The 20,377-nt window shown below is 37.8% G+C and overlaps 1 protein-coding gene across 10 annotated transcripts in view; it reads left to right on the top strand.

Moving 5' to 3' along the window:
* Positions 1-20,377, top strand: part of PTPRD (protein tyrosine phosphatase receptor type D) — a 526,430-nt gene that overhangs the window by 96,754 nt on the left and 409,299 nt on the right. For all 10 annotated transcript variants that reach the window (XM_059924740.1, XM_059924745.1, XM_059924742.1 and 7 more), the window contains one exon: positions 12,345-12,511. In XM_059924740.1, the coding sequence (XP_059780723.1) occupies positions 12,448-12,511 (64 nt within the window). In that variant the 5' untranslated portion in view covers positions 12,345-12,447. Of the gene's footprint in view, positions 1-12,344; positions 12,512-20,377 lie in introns of those variants that run through there.

A 20,377-nucleotide genomic window follows, 5' to 3' on the forward strand; every position in this document is an offset into this window, starting at 1 on the left:
GGGGTGTTAAAAGCCTTGCTTTAATAATGGAGGAAATCCTGGAGTGAAGACTAAGGGATGAAGTGTAAAAGATAACTAAGAGTGAAAAGGTAATTTGGGAAGCTAGCCAGCAATTGACTCACAGTGGGACCCGACTTCTAAATCCTGGAAGAAAAGATTTTTCAATTATTGGAAAGGCTGTGTTTTCTAATAGTCTGAATGCCATTGTACTATTGGGTATTAGTATCAGTGCTAACATTACAAGGCTTAAAAGGGTCAAAACAAGACTTTGATGTAGCAAACTTAAGACACTTTTTTTATCCTAAAGTATGTGTAGAAAGCCTTTTCGGAATCACAGATTTAAAAGTGTGACCACGGAGATCCGGTGTGCCCACCGTTTCTTTGTACATGAAAGCAGATATTTTTTTCCTCTAGTTTTTAGGAATGCAAATGAGAACTAGCGTCAGGCACTTACTTTTCAAGTAAAATTTCTAGTGTGTTAAAATTCTCCAGTGGGGAGCCCTGGGACAAAGAAGAAAATTCATTTGGTTTCCTAGGGTCTGTTATTATATGGGAACAGAAAACAATTTAAAACATTAAAAAACAACACATTCTCTCTGATTGTTTTAAACAGCATTTAGGAAGGGGAGACTGCCATAGGATCCTTGAAAATGAAACTGGGAAACTGTCATAAAGGGTCAAAGACTTTACAACACAGTACAATGGCTATGTCCAAATAAATGGATTGGAAGTCTGTACAGAGACGTGGGGCAGGGTGGGTGGTAGAGAGAGATTTACATTTTTAAAACCATTGGCACACAACCACTGGAGAAGTTGTCTAAATGGAAATCAGACCATGCCACTGCATAGTATAAAGCCCTCCATTGCCTTCCCGTCGCGTTGCAGATGAAATCCAGTTTCTGCAGTGTAGCCTGCCGGCCCTGCGCAGTCTGGGTCCATCTTGATTTCCCAGCCTATGCATACTTCTCTCAGCCTGGTTCCCTGGGCTCCAGAAACACCAAGCTCAGTCCCGCCTCCAAGCCTCTGCCCTGGGCAGTCTGCCCCTTGACCTGGAAAGGTCTTCTTCAGAATGTCTTGTCATTGACATCCAGGTTCAGGCTTGCACCCCACCTGTTCAGGGCCCTTCCCTGCCACCATATCTAAAACTTCCCCTCCCCTCCCCCATGACCTTGTTTTCTTTATAGCACTCACCACTTCACTTTTTAAAAAATTGCTTGTATTTTTCTATCTCCCCTCACCCAAATGTATCAGGGACCTTGTTGTCTTGTACATTGTTATGTCTCTCGTATGAATCACTGCGCCTGGTATTCAAGAATATTCATGGAGCCAAAGAATGAAAGAATTCATTTTTAAAACAAGAACACAGTTGATGTGTAAAGTTGTTCTAGCTTTCGTGTGGATGGTTTACAATGATAAAATGAGGACATTGTATGAAAATCTCAAACCACAACAGTCTCTTTTCTCCTCTGTGTGTTACATCATGTTGACATCAGCCATCACATGGCAACTTTAACATGTGGTGATTACAGCAAGTGTTTGACTCCAGAAGGGGGTTGGCGGACAAAACCAAACTACCAATCAGTAAAAGCTTTCTGTTTTACCTACTGTCCCCCGAAATGTATGTGAAGAATATTCAAACTGCAGAATATCTAGGGCAGTGGATCTCCAATGTTTGGTATGGCCTAGGAAAAAATTCTAGGACTCCTGTGTCTGTTTATTTTTATCTCATTTTAAAAATTTCTAATTTTGTGTATTTGGCAATATATTTAGTTCATTAGTAGTATAATAGGAATATATAATATATATATATATGTTTTCAACATGCGCTATATTTGTATATGGCCTGTATACACCATATTTATGTATGGGGTGTATCCACTGCTACATACGAAGTTTGAAAATGAGGAAGATTTATGCTATGAATGGTATTGACCCTAAAGACAATTGCTGTGGAGGAAGTGAGCACAATTTCTAAAAGCATAACTTTTGAAAAATGTTTTACAAGGTAATGTGATAACACATCATGATTAAATCTATGATTAAAAAAATATTAAACATAATAGAAGCAAAGCCACATCTATTCAGTTTGTGATGGAAGCACTATTGAGCATACCGCAAAAGGTAGAAAAATCCCTAAAATGTGGACATGTTAATTTGGGACTTGATCCCCACCAAATAATAGTTAGGGGTCACTCCCCTCCCCCCACACCCCCATTGTCCTTGCACTTCTGCCCGCCAGCCCCAGCGCCAGCCCCAGCCCCAGCCTGTGCTTGGTCCTACACATATTAGTACCTGGGTACTCCTGTACTTAAAAATATAAGAATCTGTGTTTCAGAAAGCCTCTAGGATGATGCCTAAATCCAGCCGAGGAGTTTGGTTGATGTTATTATTTGGCATTTCCTTTTCTTTTAGTCATGTGGGCCAGTCAAATAAGATTACAATCGGTATCTGGGAAGTTTGGTATTTAGGAAGTTACTACATCTCATTCGCTACTAGGCTTTTAATGACTTTAAACTCCTTTTTTGATATCTGCACTGTGTATTTTGTTTGAGTATTTTATAGAGGTATAATGAAGATGACAGTATTTTTTTTTAATTTTCATTTATTTATTTATTTATTTTTGGCTGCGTTGGGTCTTCGTTGCTGCACGCGGGCTTTCTCTAGTCTCAGCAAGCAGGGGCTACTCTTTGTTGCGGTGCGCGGGCTTCTCATTGCGGTGGCTTCTCTTTCTTGCAGAGCATGGGCTCTAGGCTCGCGGGCTTCAGTAGTTGTGGCACGAGGGCTCAGTAGTTGTGGCTCATGGGCTGTAGAGTGCAGGCTCAGTAGTTGTGGCGCACAGGCTTAGTTGCTCCGCGGCATGTGGGATCTTCCCGGACCAGGGCTCAAACCTGTGTCCCCTGCATTGGCAGGCGGATTCTTAACCACTGCGCCACCAGGGATGTCCCCAAGATTTGTATTTTACAAAGCCTTTTTCCGGAGGTCTCGAATATATGTTCTGAAAGAGTGACTATGGGAAAAATAGATTTTTTTTCATTCCTAGACTGACACATCTTGGTATGGGAAATGCCTAGTGCTTTTATTGCTGCAGGAAGTTTTCATACTTTATTATCAAATCACTTTATAATGCCACTGCTTTTGAAAAATAACTATTGTGTGTCTTCATTTCTTATTTTAATATGGCCGTGTTGCCCTTAGCAACTTTATAATAAAGTACACTCTGGCTGGCATCTTTCCACCTGGGTAACTCTCCTATATATCTCTGTGAATTCATCATCGAATGCATTCCTACCTACTCCCAATTAGCCAACATGTATTTTTGCTAAAATTTAAATGAAAGAGAAAAGAACTCCATGAAAAAAGAACTAGATAATAATATACAACATCAATGTGCCTCAAGGTGGTATAAACATGTGTTTGCATGTTATTAATTCAATTACTAGCATGTGAGAATTTAAAAAATCTATTTTTGGTTAATCATTTCTATTTCTAAGCACACCTATAAACTCTTTGACTCTAAGATACGCAAGTACATAATAATGGGTTACTAAGTTAAAGATTGACTTTTGGGAGAATTTTTGACTCATGGGATAAACCTTCATTTGTGAATTATTTATCCATCTAGGATGACAACTCTCAAATACTTTTATTCAGTGAGATCCTCTCATCCTTACTTCCTATACCCAACTTTTAAGGTTTTCTTCCCCCTTCATTTGGGCCAATCCTTAAACTATTTCTCTGCCAATTAAAAAAGACAACTTTTGTTTATTGTGCTCATTTTAGAATTAATCGTGACCTCACCTAAGCTAGATATCTCCATTATAGTAAGTCAGAGATGATAGAAGCAGAATGCTGTACAAGAAAGAAAATTGGTTTGGGTCCTAAACCCTCTCCTGAGACTAACCAGATGTGTGTCCTGAGGCTATTAATTTCATTATGTCCTTTCACTTCATTGTCTGTTACATGAGGGGGTTGCCCAAGATGATCTGTAATTTTTCTGATTTTTATCAATCTTTGGTTACATTCATGGAGAAGGGTAGATGCGGAGAAGGCACTAACAATAAAGAGTACAATATAACTAAGAAAATAAATATGCCGGGTGAGAGAAGAGGAGAATGTATATTGAATATCTATGATCGATATTTGTTCTCTCTACCCTTTCTTTAGGTTGTGTTTCTGTTTGGTTAATAACCATTTATTTGGTTTCTCCACATAGAACTTAACTCTCCTCTACTATGTATGGTGTTCATAGGTTTTCACAGAGATATGGGATAAGTCATGGGGACAATATTGGGGAAATGAAGAGAAGATGCTTTAATTCCACATTCCCCAGCCATTCATGATGACCTCTCACAATTCTACTGTCTGTTGCTGGCAGTGAAGTGAAAGAACTTCCTTGGAACCGAATATTTCGATCCTGGGGCTGTTCCCTCAGAGAAGAGCTAAGCTCCCATCATGAGAAATGGGAAGCACATCTCTTCACTGACAGACATCAGTGCAGTCTCTACCCTATTTAACGGATTCATCCTTTTAATTGGTGACAATATTTATGTCATCTAAGTCTGTGAACTGACCTTCCCATAAGGCAAGCCAACTTCAGTTCTAGCTTAGGACAAAAAGGGAACTTTGGGAGCCATCCATAGTGTTTTGACTTCCATGCCCAGAAATTCAAATCTAAAACTGCACGAAAATTGATGGATTTAGAAAATAATATACTAGAAACAGGCCTTGACAAGTCCCATTTTTTTAATTAAAAATTTTTCTTCAACATTAATGAACTGTTCTAGGACATTGTTTCCCACCTTTGGCACTGTTGACATTTTGGTCCAGATAATTCTTTGCTGTGGAGGGTGGTGGTGTGTACTGTAGGATATTTAACGGCATCCATGGGTGCTACCCCTTAGGTGCCATTAGCACTCCCCTTGCATCGTGACAACTAAACATGTCTCCAAACATTGCTGGTTGTCCGCTGGGGAAGGGGCAAAATCGTTTTCAGCTGAGAGCCACTGGTCTAGAGCTTGGATCACTCTGAAGATGGAATTATAGATGTAACACCTGTGAGTAGGCAAAATCAATTTCTGTTGAGCTCTAGTAATGAAGTATTTAAAAACTATTATATACGATTATTAAAAGACCCTTTGTTTTAAAAATAATCTTAAGGAAAAAAGTAATCATTGCTAAAGGGAGTGGTAAATTCTCCACAAACTGAATTTTAAAAATTACTTTTCATAGTGAATAAGTAAAATAATTGTCATGTATTGCTAGTTTCTACTCTGTATTGATGTAAATAAAACAAATGGACATAAGAATAATTAAAGCCTTATTACTCGTAATGTATTTTAAAAGCAAAATGTATTTTAAACAAAAATTAATGCATTAAAAAAATATACTCTTTTGTTTTTTAAGATAATACAAAGGAAAATCAGGAGTAATGAATTTAGGAATGATGGTTTCACATCCATTTAGAAATGCCCAGAGATTAAAGCAATATAATCTGTGTTCTGCTTTTTGGGTAAGAAGTGACTGGGTTACATATCTGTCTCTACTTTGCAAGATTGATCAGTTTCTCACTTTTAAAATGTATTTTAGGAAGAATGGAACAAATAACAGAGTCCAACAGCATGTTGAATAGACTTGTATTTTAACTTTTCCATTGCAAGTTTCCACTAGTGTTGTATAAAACTGGATAGAAGTTATCACACACAGTAATCACTTAAAGACATTAGATGCTTCTTCTAAAGCTATCCTACTTTTCAAATCAGAATTATATTTCTGTTTGTAAGGGAAAAAATAGGTAGACAGAGAGATGAGGGTTTTTTTTTCCCCCTATCTGTTCATTTCTCATGGCATACTTCATTTTTATTTCCTGAAGGAGAAAGAAACGATCAAAGTTAATAATGTCATTTTGCCATTTCTGAAAGTAACTAATATTTATGTGTGCCTCAAATGTAAAGTTATTTGAAATCTTACAGAGATTGTACCAATAGTAATTTGAAAAGTGAATTATACAAAACTCAGACCATTGGCTTTTCTCTCTGTCTCTCAGAACTAAGCATATGAAGAGTCTTTAATGTATCCATATGGATAAGCATTGTTTTACTCTTCAGTTATTCTAATAATCCAGTTGATTTCACCAAAGAGTTATCATGTACTTACAGTCACCTGCTGTCTTCAAACTAAGTCATAGCCTAAGCCAAAAATGAGATGATTGAGTTATTTTTATGTATTTATACATAATATCTCATAAACCCCCTCTGGGTTTTTCTTTTTCTCCCAATTTATTGTCATGAAAACATGTTTAGGGCAAAATAGAGTTCTGACATGATGTGCTGTTATGGGAAAGAGTATAATTTAAGGAGTTTTCAGTTTATTTCATAAAAGTAATTCCTTATATTCTTTAGATTCTTTGTATTCTTTAGATTCAGAGGTATATTGGATGTGTTTAATTTAATGGTATTCTTTTTTTATTTAATTTAATGACATTCTTCTATTGCCGTTTTTTAATCTCAGCACTGTTTTCCATAGTCGAGGCTTTCGGTGCTGCATGTCTTTAAGAATGTACTGTCCATATTCCTCATTGATATTAATTAATTGAATGTGGCCATTTCATAAGCATTATACACATGATGTCATATGGATGTGTAGAAGTATCCTTGCCTTTCCCATCTATGAAATGTGGTGTTTCTTTGCTGTCAAAGTTCCCATTTCTATTATATCCCAAACAGGGATTTTCATAGTGGGGAATACAGCTCTTCTGGCTGTGATAATGAAATACCCATTTTTTTCCTTTTAATTACAGTGTTTCTGTTTGGACATTTTCCAGTTACACACTTGACCACTTATTGATCTCCCACATTTTATGAAGTAGTTTGAAACAATGAAATGATTGTTTTTGGCAGTGGGAGGGTCAGGGATGGGGAAGTAAGTGACCCAGAGGTTAAGTGGGTTTCCTCACCTAACCCAGTGAACCCTTAGAGTCTAATTATTTGGAAGCCAAGGGCTACATGGACTCAGGATTCCCACCTGATTGTTTCAGTTTACAACCCGGAAAACGTAGGCTTTGTTTATAGCTGTGCTCGTCAGTGCTGTTGAAAACTAAAGCTATGGTCTGTGCTGTCCAGTGGGGCACCCACTATCCTCATGGGGCTATTTAAACTTAAATTAAACTTAAATACAGGAAAATGTTTACTTCCCCAGTTATACTAGCTATGTTTACAGTGGTCAGTTATTAGTGCAGATAAAGAATATTTCTATCCTGCAGAAAGTTTTATTGGATAGTGCCGGAGGATTCTTGTCCTAGACCATGATAAACTGTTTAGGGGACTATCTTCTCTTGGAAAATTCTTGTGAATAAGTGAAATGTTGAAAGTTGATTTGTGTTTTCTCTTTTCTTTTTGTGTCCTTGTAACTGTGTGCTGAGGGCACAGGAAACTCACAGGGCGCCCTCAGAAGTCTCTACCAGGCTTGCTATAAACTACAGGCCACAGCAGCCCTGCTTGTGTCTCTTTTACAAATCAGTTTCCTGGTAGCACATCCTCCCTACAATTTTTTTTTCTTTCTCTTAAGTGGTTGGAAATCTGTTCTAGTTGATTTATAGAGGCCTGATTGGTTTGGGAGGTTGATAAAAAGAAGTCACAGCATTTAGGGATTTCCTCTTTACCACACCATCTCCCCAACTTAATGGGTATATGCTCAGGTTAAATATCATTACCATATTCTTGCTTCTAAGATGTCTAGAATTGAAAGTATAGGGTTATTTTAAGACAGAAAGAAGCAAGATGTATAGGGATAAATAGTATCTAGTGAAAGCAGTATTTTTTTAAGTTCTTATGGAGATTTTTTGAAAAAAAACCTTAGTTCTTTCCCTTTGTCTCCCTCTTCTCAGAATAATGATTTGATTCTTTAACTTTCTCCTAGACTGACCAATGTAATTTTTAAAAATAACTTTTAAGATTACAAACTCGTGGATTTTAATATGATGTGTTCCATTTCATTGCAGTTGTTATTCTTTTTGCCACTCAGATTTTCCTACATTTGACTGATGTAGGAGCCAAGTCTCTTCACCTTGGCTCCTCTTTTTGGCTATAACCTGGTAGTTCCTGAAAACCTCCTTGCTTCCTGGTGTGGCAAGATGCTCCATGCTCGTTTTGCACATTTCCTGCAAAAAACCTACAATCACTCATTTCTCTAAGGGACTTGTAGGATATCTTTTTAAAAAGAAAAGCCTTTTTTTTTTTCTCTTATGTTAACATAATCTACAGAAACACCAACAATACAGAAAGCTGGAAAAAATCCTTAAACATTCATATCAGTTTGAATATAAATATACTTATTATAGAAAAGGGTTCCAATGTTAAATTGAAGATAAAGAGTTAGGTGTCAGCTAATCAGATCACTTGAAGCAGTGATATAAGACTCAGGGCAAGTGTATTTTTCTTGTTTCATTTCAAATTAGATTGCACACACTGGCTCTCTGAGCTGTTAGTTTCTCTAACCACACATGTACATAAATAGAAAAGTAGATATTGAGCTGATGGGAAATCAACAAAATTATTGTTAACATCTTTGTGCCGTGAGCAATAAGAAACCAGAGAGTTTTAAATATTTTTTTTTTTTTAATTTTTAGCTCATCTAGATGGTTTGTTTTATCTGCCAGTCCCAGTTAATAAAAGACACAAAGGGCAAGGTATATAAAAATCACAGAGTTAGCCCCTGCTGAGGGCTATTGCGCAAATGCAGAATAATTTGTGATGTAAGCTAAACCATGGTACTTTTAGTATCTCCGAACCCCCTTTCTTGCCCTTTTCATTGCAGCGTGCTTGGCTACCCTTTCTTTAGGGTAGGAAACTACTTATAACATTGTAGTTTGGAAACTACAGGAAACTACTTATAACAATCATTCATCCTCATTTTTTCCTTTTTCTTTTTTTTCCCTTTTTTTAAAAAAAAACATTTGTTATTTATTTATTTGGCTGTGCCGGGTCTTCGTCGCGGCACGCGGGATCTTCATTGCGGAGTGCGGGATCTTTAGTTGTGGCACGCGGGATTTTTTTTTTTTTTTAGTTGCAGCATGTGGGCTCTTTTACTTGCGGCATGCAGGCTCTTAGTTGTGGGATCTAGTTCCCTGACCAGGGATCGAACCCGGGCCCCCTGCATTGGGAGTGCAGAATCTTAACCGCTGGACCACATTATTTTCACTGAAAATGTTTTCTTAAAAATCTACTGCCCATTTTTGTTCCAAAATTCAAATTCCACCTTACTAATACACAAGCCAGCATTTTCCTTTTGGCAAAGTTTCTATGTAATAAACAAGATACAGAGTGGAGACTGTCCAGAATGAACATCTAGAATTGGTTTTATCTTCACACCTCTGACCTCCTTTTGTCATATCTCGGCCAAGGGCATAGCCCATTTAAGGAAAAACAGGTATGTTCACATCTGCGTTCATTTCTAGATCCTATCACTGTTTCAAGTCAGAGGTAACATTTGTAGGTTCATTTGAAAGAACTTAGTCTTCTTATGGCACTTCAGTTGAGAAGGGAGAAAGCCAAATCACCTCTTTCCTGAGAGAGCATTTCATACATCTCCATCTCTGTGATTGCATCGAGTCATTATGTAGCAGTTGGCTCTGATACGCTTGCACAGACACAAATTGAGTCTGACAGGACTGATGTCTCCTGGACTTTGCTGTCATTTGAAATGCTGGCATGAGGATGGGAGCGGTGAAAGGGGGAGAGGGAGAGAGCTGATTCCTTTAGCACTTCTTCTATGAAGTTTGGAGAATTTAACACTGGATAGCTGTGAACTGCTTGATAAGTCGTTTTCCGGATGAGATTGATAACAATAGCTGATTTGGAGCAGCTGGCTAGCTTTTGGTTTCAAGTACATGCATTTCAATGTACAATTTGCTCCTTCATGCCACCCACAAATCTGTTCAAAAGGAAAAGAAGGCTATCTAGTGGAATGGTAATTAGAGTGATCATACCCCTTCCTTTTAGTTTTATCTTTCCTGCATTCACACCATTCATTCATAGTAATGAAAAAGATAATATCTTTTAAAAAAAATTTTTATTCTCATGCTCAAGCTTAAGTTTCAAAAAAGACACACTAGAGTATCTGCATTACAATACTTTTTAAAGTGCAAGTTATTTTAAGTTTTTAGGTTATTTCTGGATGTCTCTAGTATCTTGTGTCAAGAATTTTATGTGTTTCAGATATTCCTATATGCAAAGCTTAGAGGTATACTGTTTCATTGGCAAACAAATTCTGATTGTCATTCTCAAGTTCTGCTCACAATGACAGAGGAAGCAGTAACATCAAATATGCCCTTTCTTTCTCTCTTTATTAAGAGCCTATTCTGTATAAAATGTGCTGGATTTATTGAAGGTTCTGTAGGAACTATCATTTATCACCCGAAGAGCCATACTTCAGATTGTTGCTTGGAGACAGTCAGTCATCACTTCCATTCTTTTCCATTCCCACCAGGACCACCATCACTCTTATGGTCTGTGTTACTTCTTACCTGTGACTCTTGATAATAGTGTTCTGTAAATCATCCCACATTCAGCTGTCAGTTAATCTTTTCAAAGCTTCATTCTATATTGTTCTTCTGCTCCAAAACATTAAATAGCTCCCTTTGTGGTTTGCTGAAAAAAGCCTGGTTGACTTAGGTTGGCATCCAAGGCTCTCCATGACCTATTATTTTTTTAAGCCTGAGCCATTTTCTTTTTTTTTTTTTTTTAATATACTGCAATTTTATTTCAATCGCACAAACGAAGTTAGCATGTTGGAAATTTAAATGAAACAGTACGGTAAAAATAGCAGAGAGCCAAAAACTCTAATAAGGAAGTACACCTAAAGCATGAGACATTTTCTTTTGCCTCATCTTCTTGTGGTTTCCTAATGGATCCATCGCACCAACCCAGTAGCCTCATTGTGGACCCCGGACCAGCTGCATCAGCATCACTCAGAAACTTGTTAGAGATGCAAGTTCTTGGACCCCCACCACAGACCTACTGAATCACAAACGCTGGTGGGTGCGTGCCCAGTTACAAGTCTTCCTGGTGGTTCTGATGCGTATAGATATTTGGGAAGCCCTGCTTCAGGCCAACCAGGCAACTCACCTTTGCCAAAGTTCTTTTTTCACCGCCCTGCGTTTGCGTAGAATTCCTGGAATGCCTTTCCTTTCTTTTGGTAAAATTCTGCCTGTACTCCAAGGCCCAGTTGGAGACACTGCTTTTTCCATGATGTCATTCCTGATCCTGTATTTCATGGCATTATCTGGCTTTCCTTCCTGGCACTAATCACGTATTAACTTGTACTAGTCATCCAATGTACCTGTCTTATTTTCCCTCCTAAACTGGAAAGTCACAGAGGATGGAATCTGACTCATTTTTGTTATCTTGCGACACTTAGTGCTGAGTAGCAACTCTGATATCTTGCATGCAGTAGGCTCTCTAAAAACAGGCTGTGGCTTATTGATTTTACTTAGAAAATTGAGAAACCTAAGCTGTTGCCCAGGAGGCATATAAAAATCCTGTAAGTCAAAGTGGCTTTTGCTAGCTATTGTTTTGACTTATTGAAGCCAAACTAGACTCAAACGTAATGTGTCTTTAGGGAAGAAGCCAAATGTGCTGGTGTAAAAAATTCTAACCTCTACTGTTTAGCTGGAGAAAGTTGAATTAGCACTGTCATTTCACCTAGTGCCAGGAAAGCAACTTCCATTATTCCGCCAATAATAGACTTTTTTTTTTTTTTCAAAATTGTAATTAGGTATTACCAAATAAAGTAATAAACAACTTTTAACTTAGAGTGCAAAATAAAAGCACCTTATTATTTTAAAGGTGCAAAAGCAAGAAAATACGACATAAACTTATCCATTTTTAAATAGTCGTCTGTGTGATGGGTAAATGCCATTTCAAAACATTTTCAATAGAAAAATGATTTATAAATCAGTTTTCTTATCCTGCATGGTGGAGCTTCTCTTAAATCTTACTTGTAGCACTGATGGACTCTCTTCCACCGATGTAGTCATGTAATATTTCATAAGAAGTGACAGGTTCTTCTCATAGAACGTTGCCCAGAAGGTGGCACGAGCAGAGAGTGAAATTCAGAGTGGTTGGCTTCAGGATGGCCTGAACGTGGGAACAAGATCAGCTTGGGTAGCCCCACTTCACAAACCAGGTTGTTTGCTTCCTAATACCAAGGTGTCCTGGTTACAACGTATGGCGTATTGACAGTGTTTTGCATCTCTCGTGGTGGTTGTGATGGGACAAGGGGAGAAGAGTGAAGAGTCTAAGTGTCTTTGTGTTTTCTTCCCTTTCTTTTCTTTACCTCTCCCTTCACAGGCTCTGAAAGTGTTCCAGCTGAAAGTGCACATCGGTCCGGCTCGCTGCGGCTTCGGAGGCAGTGACTCCAGGCTGCCCGTGGGCGCTGGTGCCGGGCTGCAGGATGGTGCGCGTGGCCAGGCCGCTGTTGCTGCTGCTTGCCGTCTTCCTCCACGCGGATGCTGAGAGTAAGCCGTTCTCCCCTTCTCTAGGGGGCTGTAACGAGTGCTTTTGTTTGCAGTTGGCACCACGCTCAGGGCCTCTGAATATGTTTCCTTTGGAAGTAAATCCTGAGACACTGTGGGGATCCTCCTTGGCTACCAGCCAGCCTTTCAAAGAGATGATTGACATGACTTGCTTACCATTTCCTCTCTGTCTTAATGCCCTTTTTCTTATGCATCGAACTGCTCCTACTGGTTTGCCTTTCTTTTTTTTTTTTTTTTTTTTTCTTTCTTTTTTTGATACTCTTACCAGCCCAGTAGCAAAAGGTATTATGAGACCAATGATACAACGCAAACTGGGATTAACCAGTTGGTGGTGCCAATAAGTAAATATTGCTCAGACCCGTTAGAAATTTCTTTAGTTTTGTGGATATTTCTATGTTTAGAAAAATGTGCAATGTCACATTGAGCCCAATTAAACTTCCAAGCCCTTGTAGCTGTCACAGCAGCTGTTCTAATGTACCGTTTCCGACAGCTGTCGTGGAGTACAGTATTCAAACAAATCAAGCAGAACTGACAACTTTGTGTCTGGATGAAGGGTGTGGAAGTGTGAGGAGAGTTCTGTGGAGTACAGACCCCAAAGTTTGGATTATTGGACTCAATGTGTGAAACTGAGATTGTGGTCAATTAGCTTGCCAATTAATGAGAAGATCACATCTCCTTTGTAATTCGGAAATCATTAGGCCTACCTTGTTTACATACGTTTCTTTTCCCATCTGTCCTTTGGATTTTTTGGAAGAGGCAGTACTGGAAAAAGGCATGTCTCTGGCTTGTAGTTACCAACATGTCTGGTCCCCGGTAGTGGTTTAACTTATATGAGAGTCGGCCATTCTCTTCGGGAGTCCCCTTGGTACTATTAAAATGTGTAACATCAGCAGTCATTAACTTTTCCCTCCACTGACTATTTCAGTGAGATTAAATTTGATTCATGTTAAAGATGTTTCAAAGACAAGGATCCTGTGTCATGTTGGCCCTTACCTGTTAACTGCATTTCAACAAGAATTTCCTCAATAGCAGCCAATTTCTTTGTTTAAATAGGGCTCTATTTTTTAAAGAGAGCTTTCCAGGAGTGAAAGGAATACTGTTAATAATAGGATACATATGGAACGTGCATGTTTTAAGCACAACATTTTCTGGTTAATAATGTATATAGTCTCCTAATTAGCACTTGGGAGTGTTGGTTTAAGGTGAAGCCAAGGAATTTCAAGTACAATGCCAGCAAATAATTAACTGGGAAAAGACCCAAATGAAAGATGCTTGTGTTAAAAGCCGTTTATGTCAAAATGTATTTTAAAGTTGAAATCTAAATTTAGTGTTTTAAAGAAATCAGGCATATGGCTTTGTTTTTCAGTTTTGGCTAGAGTGAAAAAGTAAGTTGTTTTACAATTGTTAGCTTTCGGCAAAAGCATATTAAGGCTGTGGGACCTGACTTTAATATCAGATCTCAGTTAGGAATTTTCTTAAAGTTATTAGACCTAATTATCATATATTCATGAAGTTATCCTTCCAGATGAGTAAGCATATTCTTTTACTGAGAAGCTTTGCTTTTGCTTAATTCTCTGGTGGAAAGTGGCAGACAGGTATCAAGCATTGAGGAACAAGTACTTTTAAAATTTTAAATTATGTGTGTTTTTTCAAATAAATTTACTTATTTTATTTTTATTTATTTTTGGCTGCTTTGGGTCTTCGTTGCTGCACGTGGGCTTTCTCTAGTTGCAGTGAGCGGGGGCTACTCTTCGTTGCGGTGCGCGGGCTTCTCGTTGCGGTGGCTTCTCTTGTTGCAGAGCATGGGCTCTAGGTGCGTGGGCTTCGGTAGTTATGGTGTGAAGTTCAGTAGTTGTGGTGCATGGGCTTAGTTGCTCTGTGGCATGTGGGATCTTCCTGGACCAGGGCTCGAACCCGTGTCCCCTGCATTGGCAGGCGGATTCTTAACCACTGCTCCACCAGGGAAGCCCTGAAATTTAAAATTATGTTTTAAAAACAATCTAGACAATAAATGATCATCACCTGCTCCTCCTCTTGCTCCTCCCCTTCTCTTTCTCTTCTACTCTTTCATCCATTTCTTATCCAATAGAGTCTTAAGCAAGAAATAACAAAGGTCTGAGTGAATTAGCAATTGTTAGTTAAATTAAGATATTTACCATGTTATATATTTACATGATACCAGTTTTCAACCTCAAGATGTAACCTGGAAAAGAATCCATTCTCTCTCACTTTTCCCTTTGCAGCTACAAAGAGGGAGAGGCTTCTTCTTTGCCAAATTAATTTTGTTTGGTTTTGCCCTATCTCCTCAACCTTACTTTAGGATATTTTCCCTTTAACAGATTCATTTGGCATTGCTGAATAGCATACGTAACCTGAGCGTTCCTGGGGAAAGAGGAAAAATTAGCCATATTTTTTTAGGTCCATTTTAAAAGAAGAAAGAACATCCCTTAGTAATCTACTGGAGGATATTCATGGTACATGAAAGCACATGGTAGAGTCTGAGATATAATTTTAACCACTAAGAATGTTTAAAGAACAATTGATAAAATAGGATTTAGATTGTAACCCATTAAATTGTGCCATTAACTTCTCTTAAAACCCTGAAAAAAATCAAGATACAAGTAGCACTGAAGAAAAATTTGATTTCTTCACCATCATAGAAAGATGATATTTCTCAGGCTTGTATCAACTGGGTCACCGATTGGTTTCCATATACTTTCATTAGCGCATTTAGCCATATATATATATTTATTTTTTCTTTTACCTAACTGTATTTTGTATTCATACAATAGATCAGGAGTTATGTTTCAAACTTTAATAGTAGCTTGTCAGAGCCACTCAAGAACTGTGGGAATTATTTTTTTTAATGTTGCTCTCTTTTGGAGAAGAGGATGATATGCAGGTGGGGAGTAGAAAGAAGCCACTCTAGGGTGCCATGTTAACTTAGTGTGTTCAGCTCGCTGCCTTTTGAAACGATTAACTCTGAAGAGCTGAGGAGTCAGGCTTATAATCTGCTGTGTGGAACACCACAGAAAAGTGCTGGTGTGATGTTGCATTAAGTAGAAGAGCTCTCACGAGCCTTGGTTCAAACCCAGGTTGAAAAATTGTAATAATATCCCTTTAGCAGAAAATTATAGTCTTTGCCATTGCCCATTTAAAGTGCCCTACCGATCTCCACTATTATTTCAAAAGGCTAGATGTGTGCATGGATCCTATTTCTTTTTGTTCCTAAGTCTGGAGTGCTCGAAATGATGTCGCTCGTTGCTTCTTGAATGCACATACACATGGTAGGGCTGTGGTCCTGGGGAAGAGTCAAGTGTGACCTCAGTTTGAGCACTAAGAGTAGCCTTCCTGGTGCCAAGCTAACCAGTTTTCCATAGTGGTTTGACTGAGGTCAATTCAGTGATGCTGTGCATGCAAATTCTAGATGAATTTAGGTTGTATTATATTAATATAATCCTGGGGTAAATATTTTTCTTTTGACTGAGTTTTTGTAATAGTTTCTGGTAATTTTATGTAGCTTTAGTTTGCTATTTACCAGTCCTTTTTCTTTTTTTTTTAAACTAAATGCAGGCCAAGAATCTGCTGTTAGTACATTCTTTTATCAAACTGGTTTCACTATGATGAAATCACTTACATTCTAGACCTGAGTTTATGCTTTTTGGCCACGGTCATTGGACCTGAGTGTTTACTGGATCTTCATTATAAACACAGCTCTTGATAGTTGAATTCCTAAAATGGTTTAGTTCATCCTTTTTCTGTTGCTTTTTGCCATTTTTCTGTCTCAGATGGTGAACACACCCCCATTTTCCATCCTTATTGATAAGGAACCTCGCTGTAGTCCCCATCTACTCACTATATTTCTGCCCTATGTGAAAGCAATTAGGTTTCTTTTATTCCCTCTCTGGTAGTATATCACTCGATCCAATGGAACTTCTTTATTTCTTTGGCATTAGAGAACAGACTGACATCAATGTTGTAAGTTAACCATTTTTTCCTTACTTGTTTTCTGGTGGGCAGCATAGGGTAATGGTTAATAAAGTAAGCTCTGAAACCAGAGTCTGGTTTTAAATTCTGGCTGTCTTTTTGTAATCTGAAGCATGATGCCACATGCTCTTCTCTGAGTTTTCCTATCTTAAAAATGTGGGTGACGAGTGATGATGGTGATGGTGTAGTATAGGGCCTACTCTTGGGTTTTATGAGGAATAAATGAGTTAATGTAAAACACAGATCAGCAGATAACACATGGTAGATATTTCATAAATGTTATCTATCATTATTCAAAAACATTCAGCTAACATTTTTATTGAGTACTTTTGTTTAGGTACTGTGCTAAAATTATTTAATTTGATACAGATCATCAAAATTTGGACAGTTGATAAACCATATTTTCCTGCAGCGTGTTAAAGTCCCCAGCTTGCTTCCCTATAAAAAGTTCTATACATAGGAGATTCTTATAAACTCTTGTCCCAGGAATTAAACTGAAGATCAAGAGGGAATAATAGGAAGCATATCTGCTTTTTCAAGCTTAGGAAATAACCAATTTAAAATTAATTTTGCTTGGGTCTAATGGATAATGGAAAGTGTTTCCATCTTCCTGTTTTGTTGCTTCCTGTAGTGAATTTTCTTGGGCTGCTCTGAGGGAGGAGCTATAGATATTTACTGTAAGCACATACAGAAATATATGGGACACTGGTCCAGAAGGCTGGAGATGGAGGTAAGCATGGGAAGGAAGAAGGTGAGTGGCTTTTGATATGGCCAGAAATTATTCTTCAGAAAACAAAATTAAAGAAAAGGAAAATGATTAGATTGAAGGGCAGGGCAAATGATTCCTTTTGCATTCTGCGGAAATCACTTCCAAGAAGCAGCCTGTCAAGAAGTTAGACCTCCAGAATGAAGTTAGGAATGGAAAGACTGTCTTTCTTATGTCATCAAAAGGCATTCCTCCCAGCAGACAGGGCCATTTCACAATGAGAACATTCATAGATCATCAAAAATGTCCTTTAGTTGTTTTTTTTTTACATTATGGGTATTTAGGTATGTATGATGTATGTATTCATGTATGTATGTATGTACTTAGATCACAGACCATTCAATCAACTTTTAAAAGGTAAATTGCTTGGGATGATGAAAATGAAATGTTCTAAAATTAGATTGGGGTGATGGTACTAATTGGGTATAAACATACTAAATACTATTGAATTGGACACTTTAAATGGGTGATCTGTATGTGTGTGAATCATATTCCAGTAAAGCTATTTAAAAATGAAAAGGTAAACTTCTGCTTAATCCAGCTCTCTGGTTAGATTCTCTTTGGTATATGTCACCTGAAAGAAAAGTGTTCTGGTTCCTTCAGGCCAGTTAAAATAGATGTGCTCATTGAGGAGAGCAGGAAGAAACTCCGTTCATTTTTCCGTGCTTATCAATGCCTTCATTGTTTTCCTTTTCTCTGAATTTACAGAGGTGTAGCAAAATAAAAACCTTACTGCTCCCTCCTCCTTCCTCCCCTCACTTTAAAGTAGCTAAATTAGCAGAATCCAGCTGTCTACAGCAAGAAAAATATTCCAGCTATTTTACTGATCCTTTGGTCCCATTGCAGAGTTTTCTGTAGCTTTCTGAATTAATTGCTCCCAGCAGGGCTGTACCTATCTAGTAAGGTTAAGAATATGTCACATAATCAACAAATGTGTACACTTCAAAGCATTTTATTGTGTGTAGAGGGACTTGCTTTTTCTAAAAAAAACCAAAGTATGATACATTTGTTATCTCTGATCTCTGTTTGCGATGAGGGCCCTAAGCTTGAAGGATAGAACAATATCTGAAATATTTGTGAATTACTTCTTGTTATTGCTAATAGCCTGGTGATATTTGATTATACTGTTCTATGATTTCCTCATTTCTTTCCCGTCATATTCTTAGTTTCTTTAATTTTCCTCACATAGCTGTTATTTACCCGGTTCATTTCATGTAAGTTTGATTTGTTCGGGAGCCCTCACTCTTCTGCCCATGTTGTCCTGCTTCAGTAAATTCAGAAAACCCCCAACCTGTGTCCAACTTGAAATAAAGAATCAAAGAGAAAAGTACTAGTGATTGGGTGGAAACCAATTCTCTTACTTATAATTTTGCTTTTTCTCTTTTCCTCAGTTTGCTTTAGATTTATTTATTCGTTCGTGAAACCAGTAACCAGTGTGTGTGTGTGTGTGTGTGTGTGTGTGTGTGTGATCATGTGTCCCTGCTACATGGAAAGCTTTGTGCATAATGGTAGGGATATAAAGATTTAAAAAAGTGTGGTCCCACACCAGCTTGTAATCTACTTTCAGAATTCATAGCTCACTTTTCAGAACTCTCTCAAGCAATATTCTCACATTTTATCTCCAGGCAGGAAGTAGCGCTTAAGAATATGGACTTGTACCCGTGTTCAGATCCTGCCTCTGCAGTATAGGTGTTCTGACTGTGTGCAAGTTACAAATCTCTATGTGCCTCTCATCTGTAAAATGAAGATGGAAAATGGCACACACTTGATATGGTTATCATAAGGATTAGAGAACTCGCAAAGCATTTTGAATAATAGGATTAAATATTCACTAAATGTTAGTCGCTCTTTTGCTTTTTTCTCATCAACTTGCATCACTTCCAAATTAGAAGCATCCATGTTTAGATCTCTGTGGACATTGATGATCCCATTAACTTTATGATTTGAGCAGTATCTTTTAAAAATGTAAATATGTATCTTTATATATGCAGTTATGCCTCCAAAGGGCATTGACTGATTGACACATTTGTGTATTTAATACTCCCTCTAATAAGTGTTTATTGGACACATTTCCTGTGTCAAGCATTGAGGTAACTACTGGATATACAATGGTGAAATAAAGAGATATGATCCCTGCCCCTAGAGGGCGTAAACTCTAGTGGGATAGACAAATATTTAACATTAATCTCAAAACATTCATACTTTCTAACTGTGATAAATGTTTTGAGGGAAGAAAATAGGGAGGTTAGTGTCTCAACTATTCAGAAGAGTAATAAAAAGTGTTATGAAGGAGCAATTTATTTCTTGTTTATTGTGAACTAATTTTAGACTTGGAAGAAGTAAAAATTGTACAGGAATTTCCCAAGTACCTTTCACCCATATTTCCCCAGTAGTGATATAGTATGTAACAACAGTACATTATCAACATAAGGAAATCAATATTAGTATGATACTATTAACTAACTACAGATTTTACTAGCTTTTACATCAATATATTTTTGTAAAGGTGTAGTTCTATTAAGTTAGATCACATGTATAGCTCTGAGGGAATGATTTTTGAGCTAGCACCTGATGGATGAATAGACACTAACTAAACTACACCTGAAAGAGGTGTTAAGGTTCAAGAAAGAACATGCTCTTATACCGCAAGACAGGGATAACCTAGGGTATTCTGGTGACTGAAAGAATGGATGTGACTGGATCGCAGATGCTGAGAAGGAGGAAGTAATCAAATAAGGGTAGACAAATAAGCAGGACCATCTAATGCAAGGCTTTAGAACTTGTTCAAGATCTTGGTTTTTATTCTAAGGACAACTGGGGGAGTGACAGAAAGAGATGTAAAAAAACATCTGTGTGGTAGTAGGGTAGAGAAATCCTTTGAAGCCAGGCCAGCTAGAGTGGCCTTGAGATCTTTTAAGGGTCTAGTTGAATGTTAAGGAAAAGATGGGGAACAGGGGAGAAGAGTGGTGGAGGTTAGGAAGGCCAGACTGCCTTGAAACTTAAGAAATAATGTTAGTTGACTTTTATTGAGCTACAGTCTCCTAAAACCTGAACCACCTAGAGATTATTATAATTCTGAGTGAAAGAGAAAGCCA

This window comes from Balaenoptera ricei, chromosome 6 (assembly GCF_028023285.1).
Source record: "Balaenoptera ricei isolate mBalRic1 chromosome 6, mBalRic1.hap2, whole genome shotgun sequence".
In the NCBI taxonomy this organism is placed as follows: Eukaryota; Metazoa; Chordata; class Mammalia; order Artiodactyla; family Balaenopteridae; genus Balaenoptera; species Balaenoptera ricei.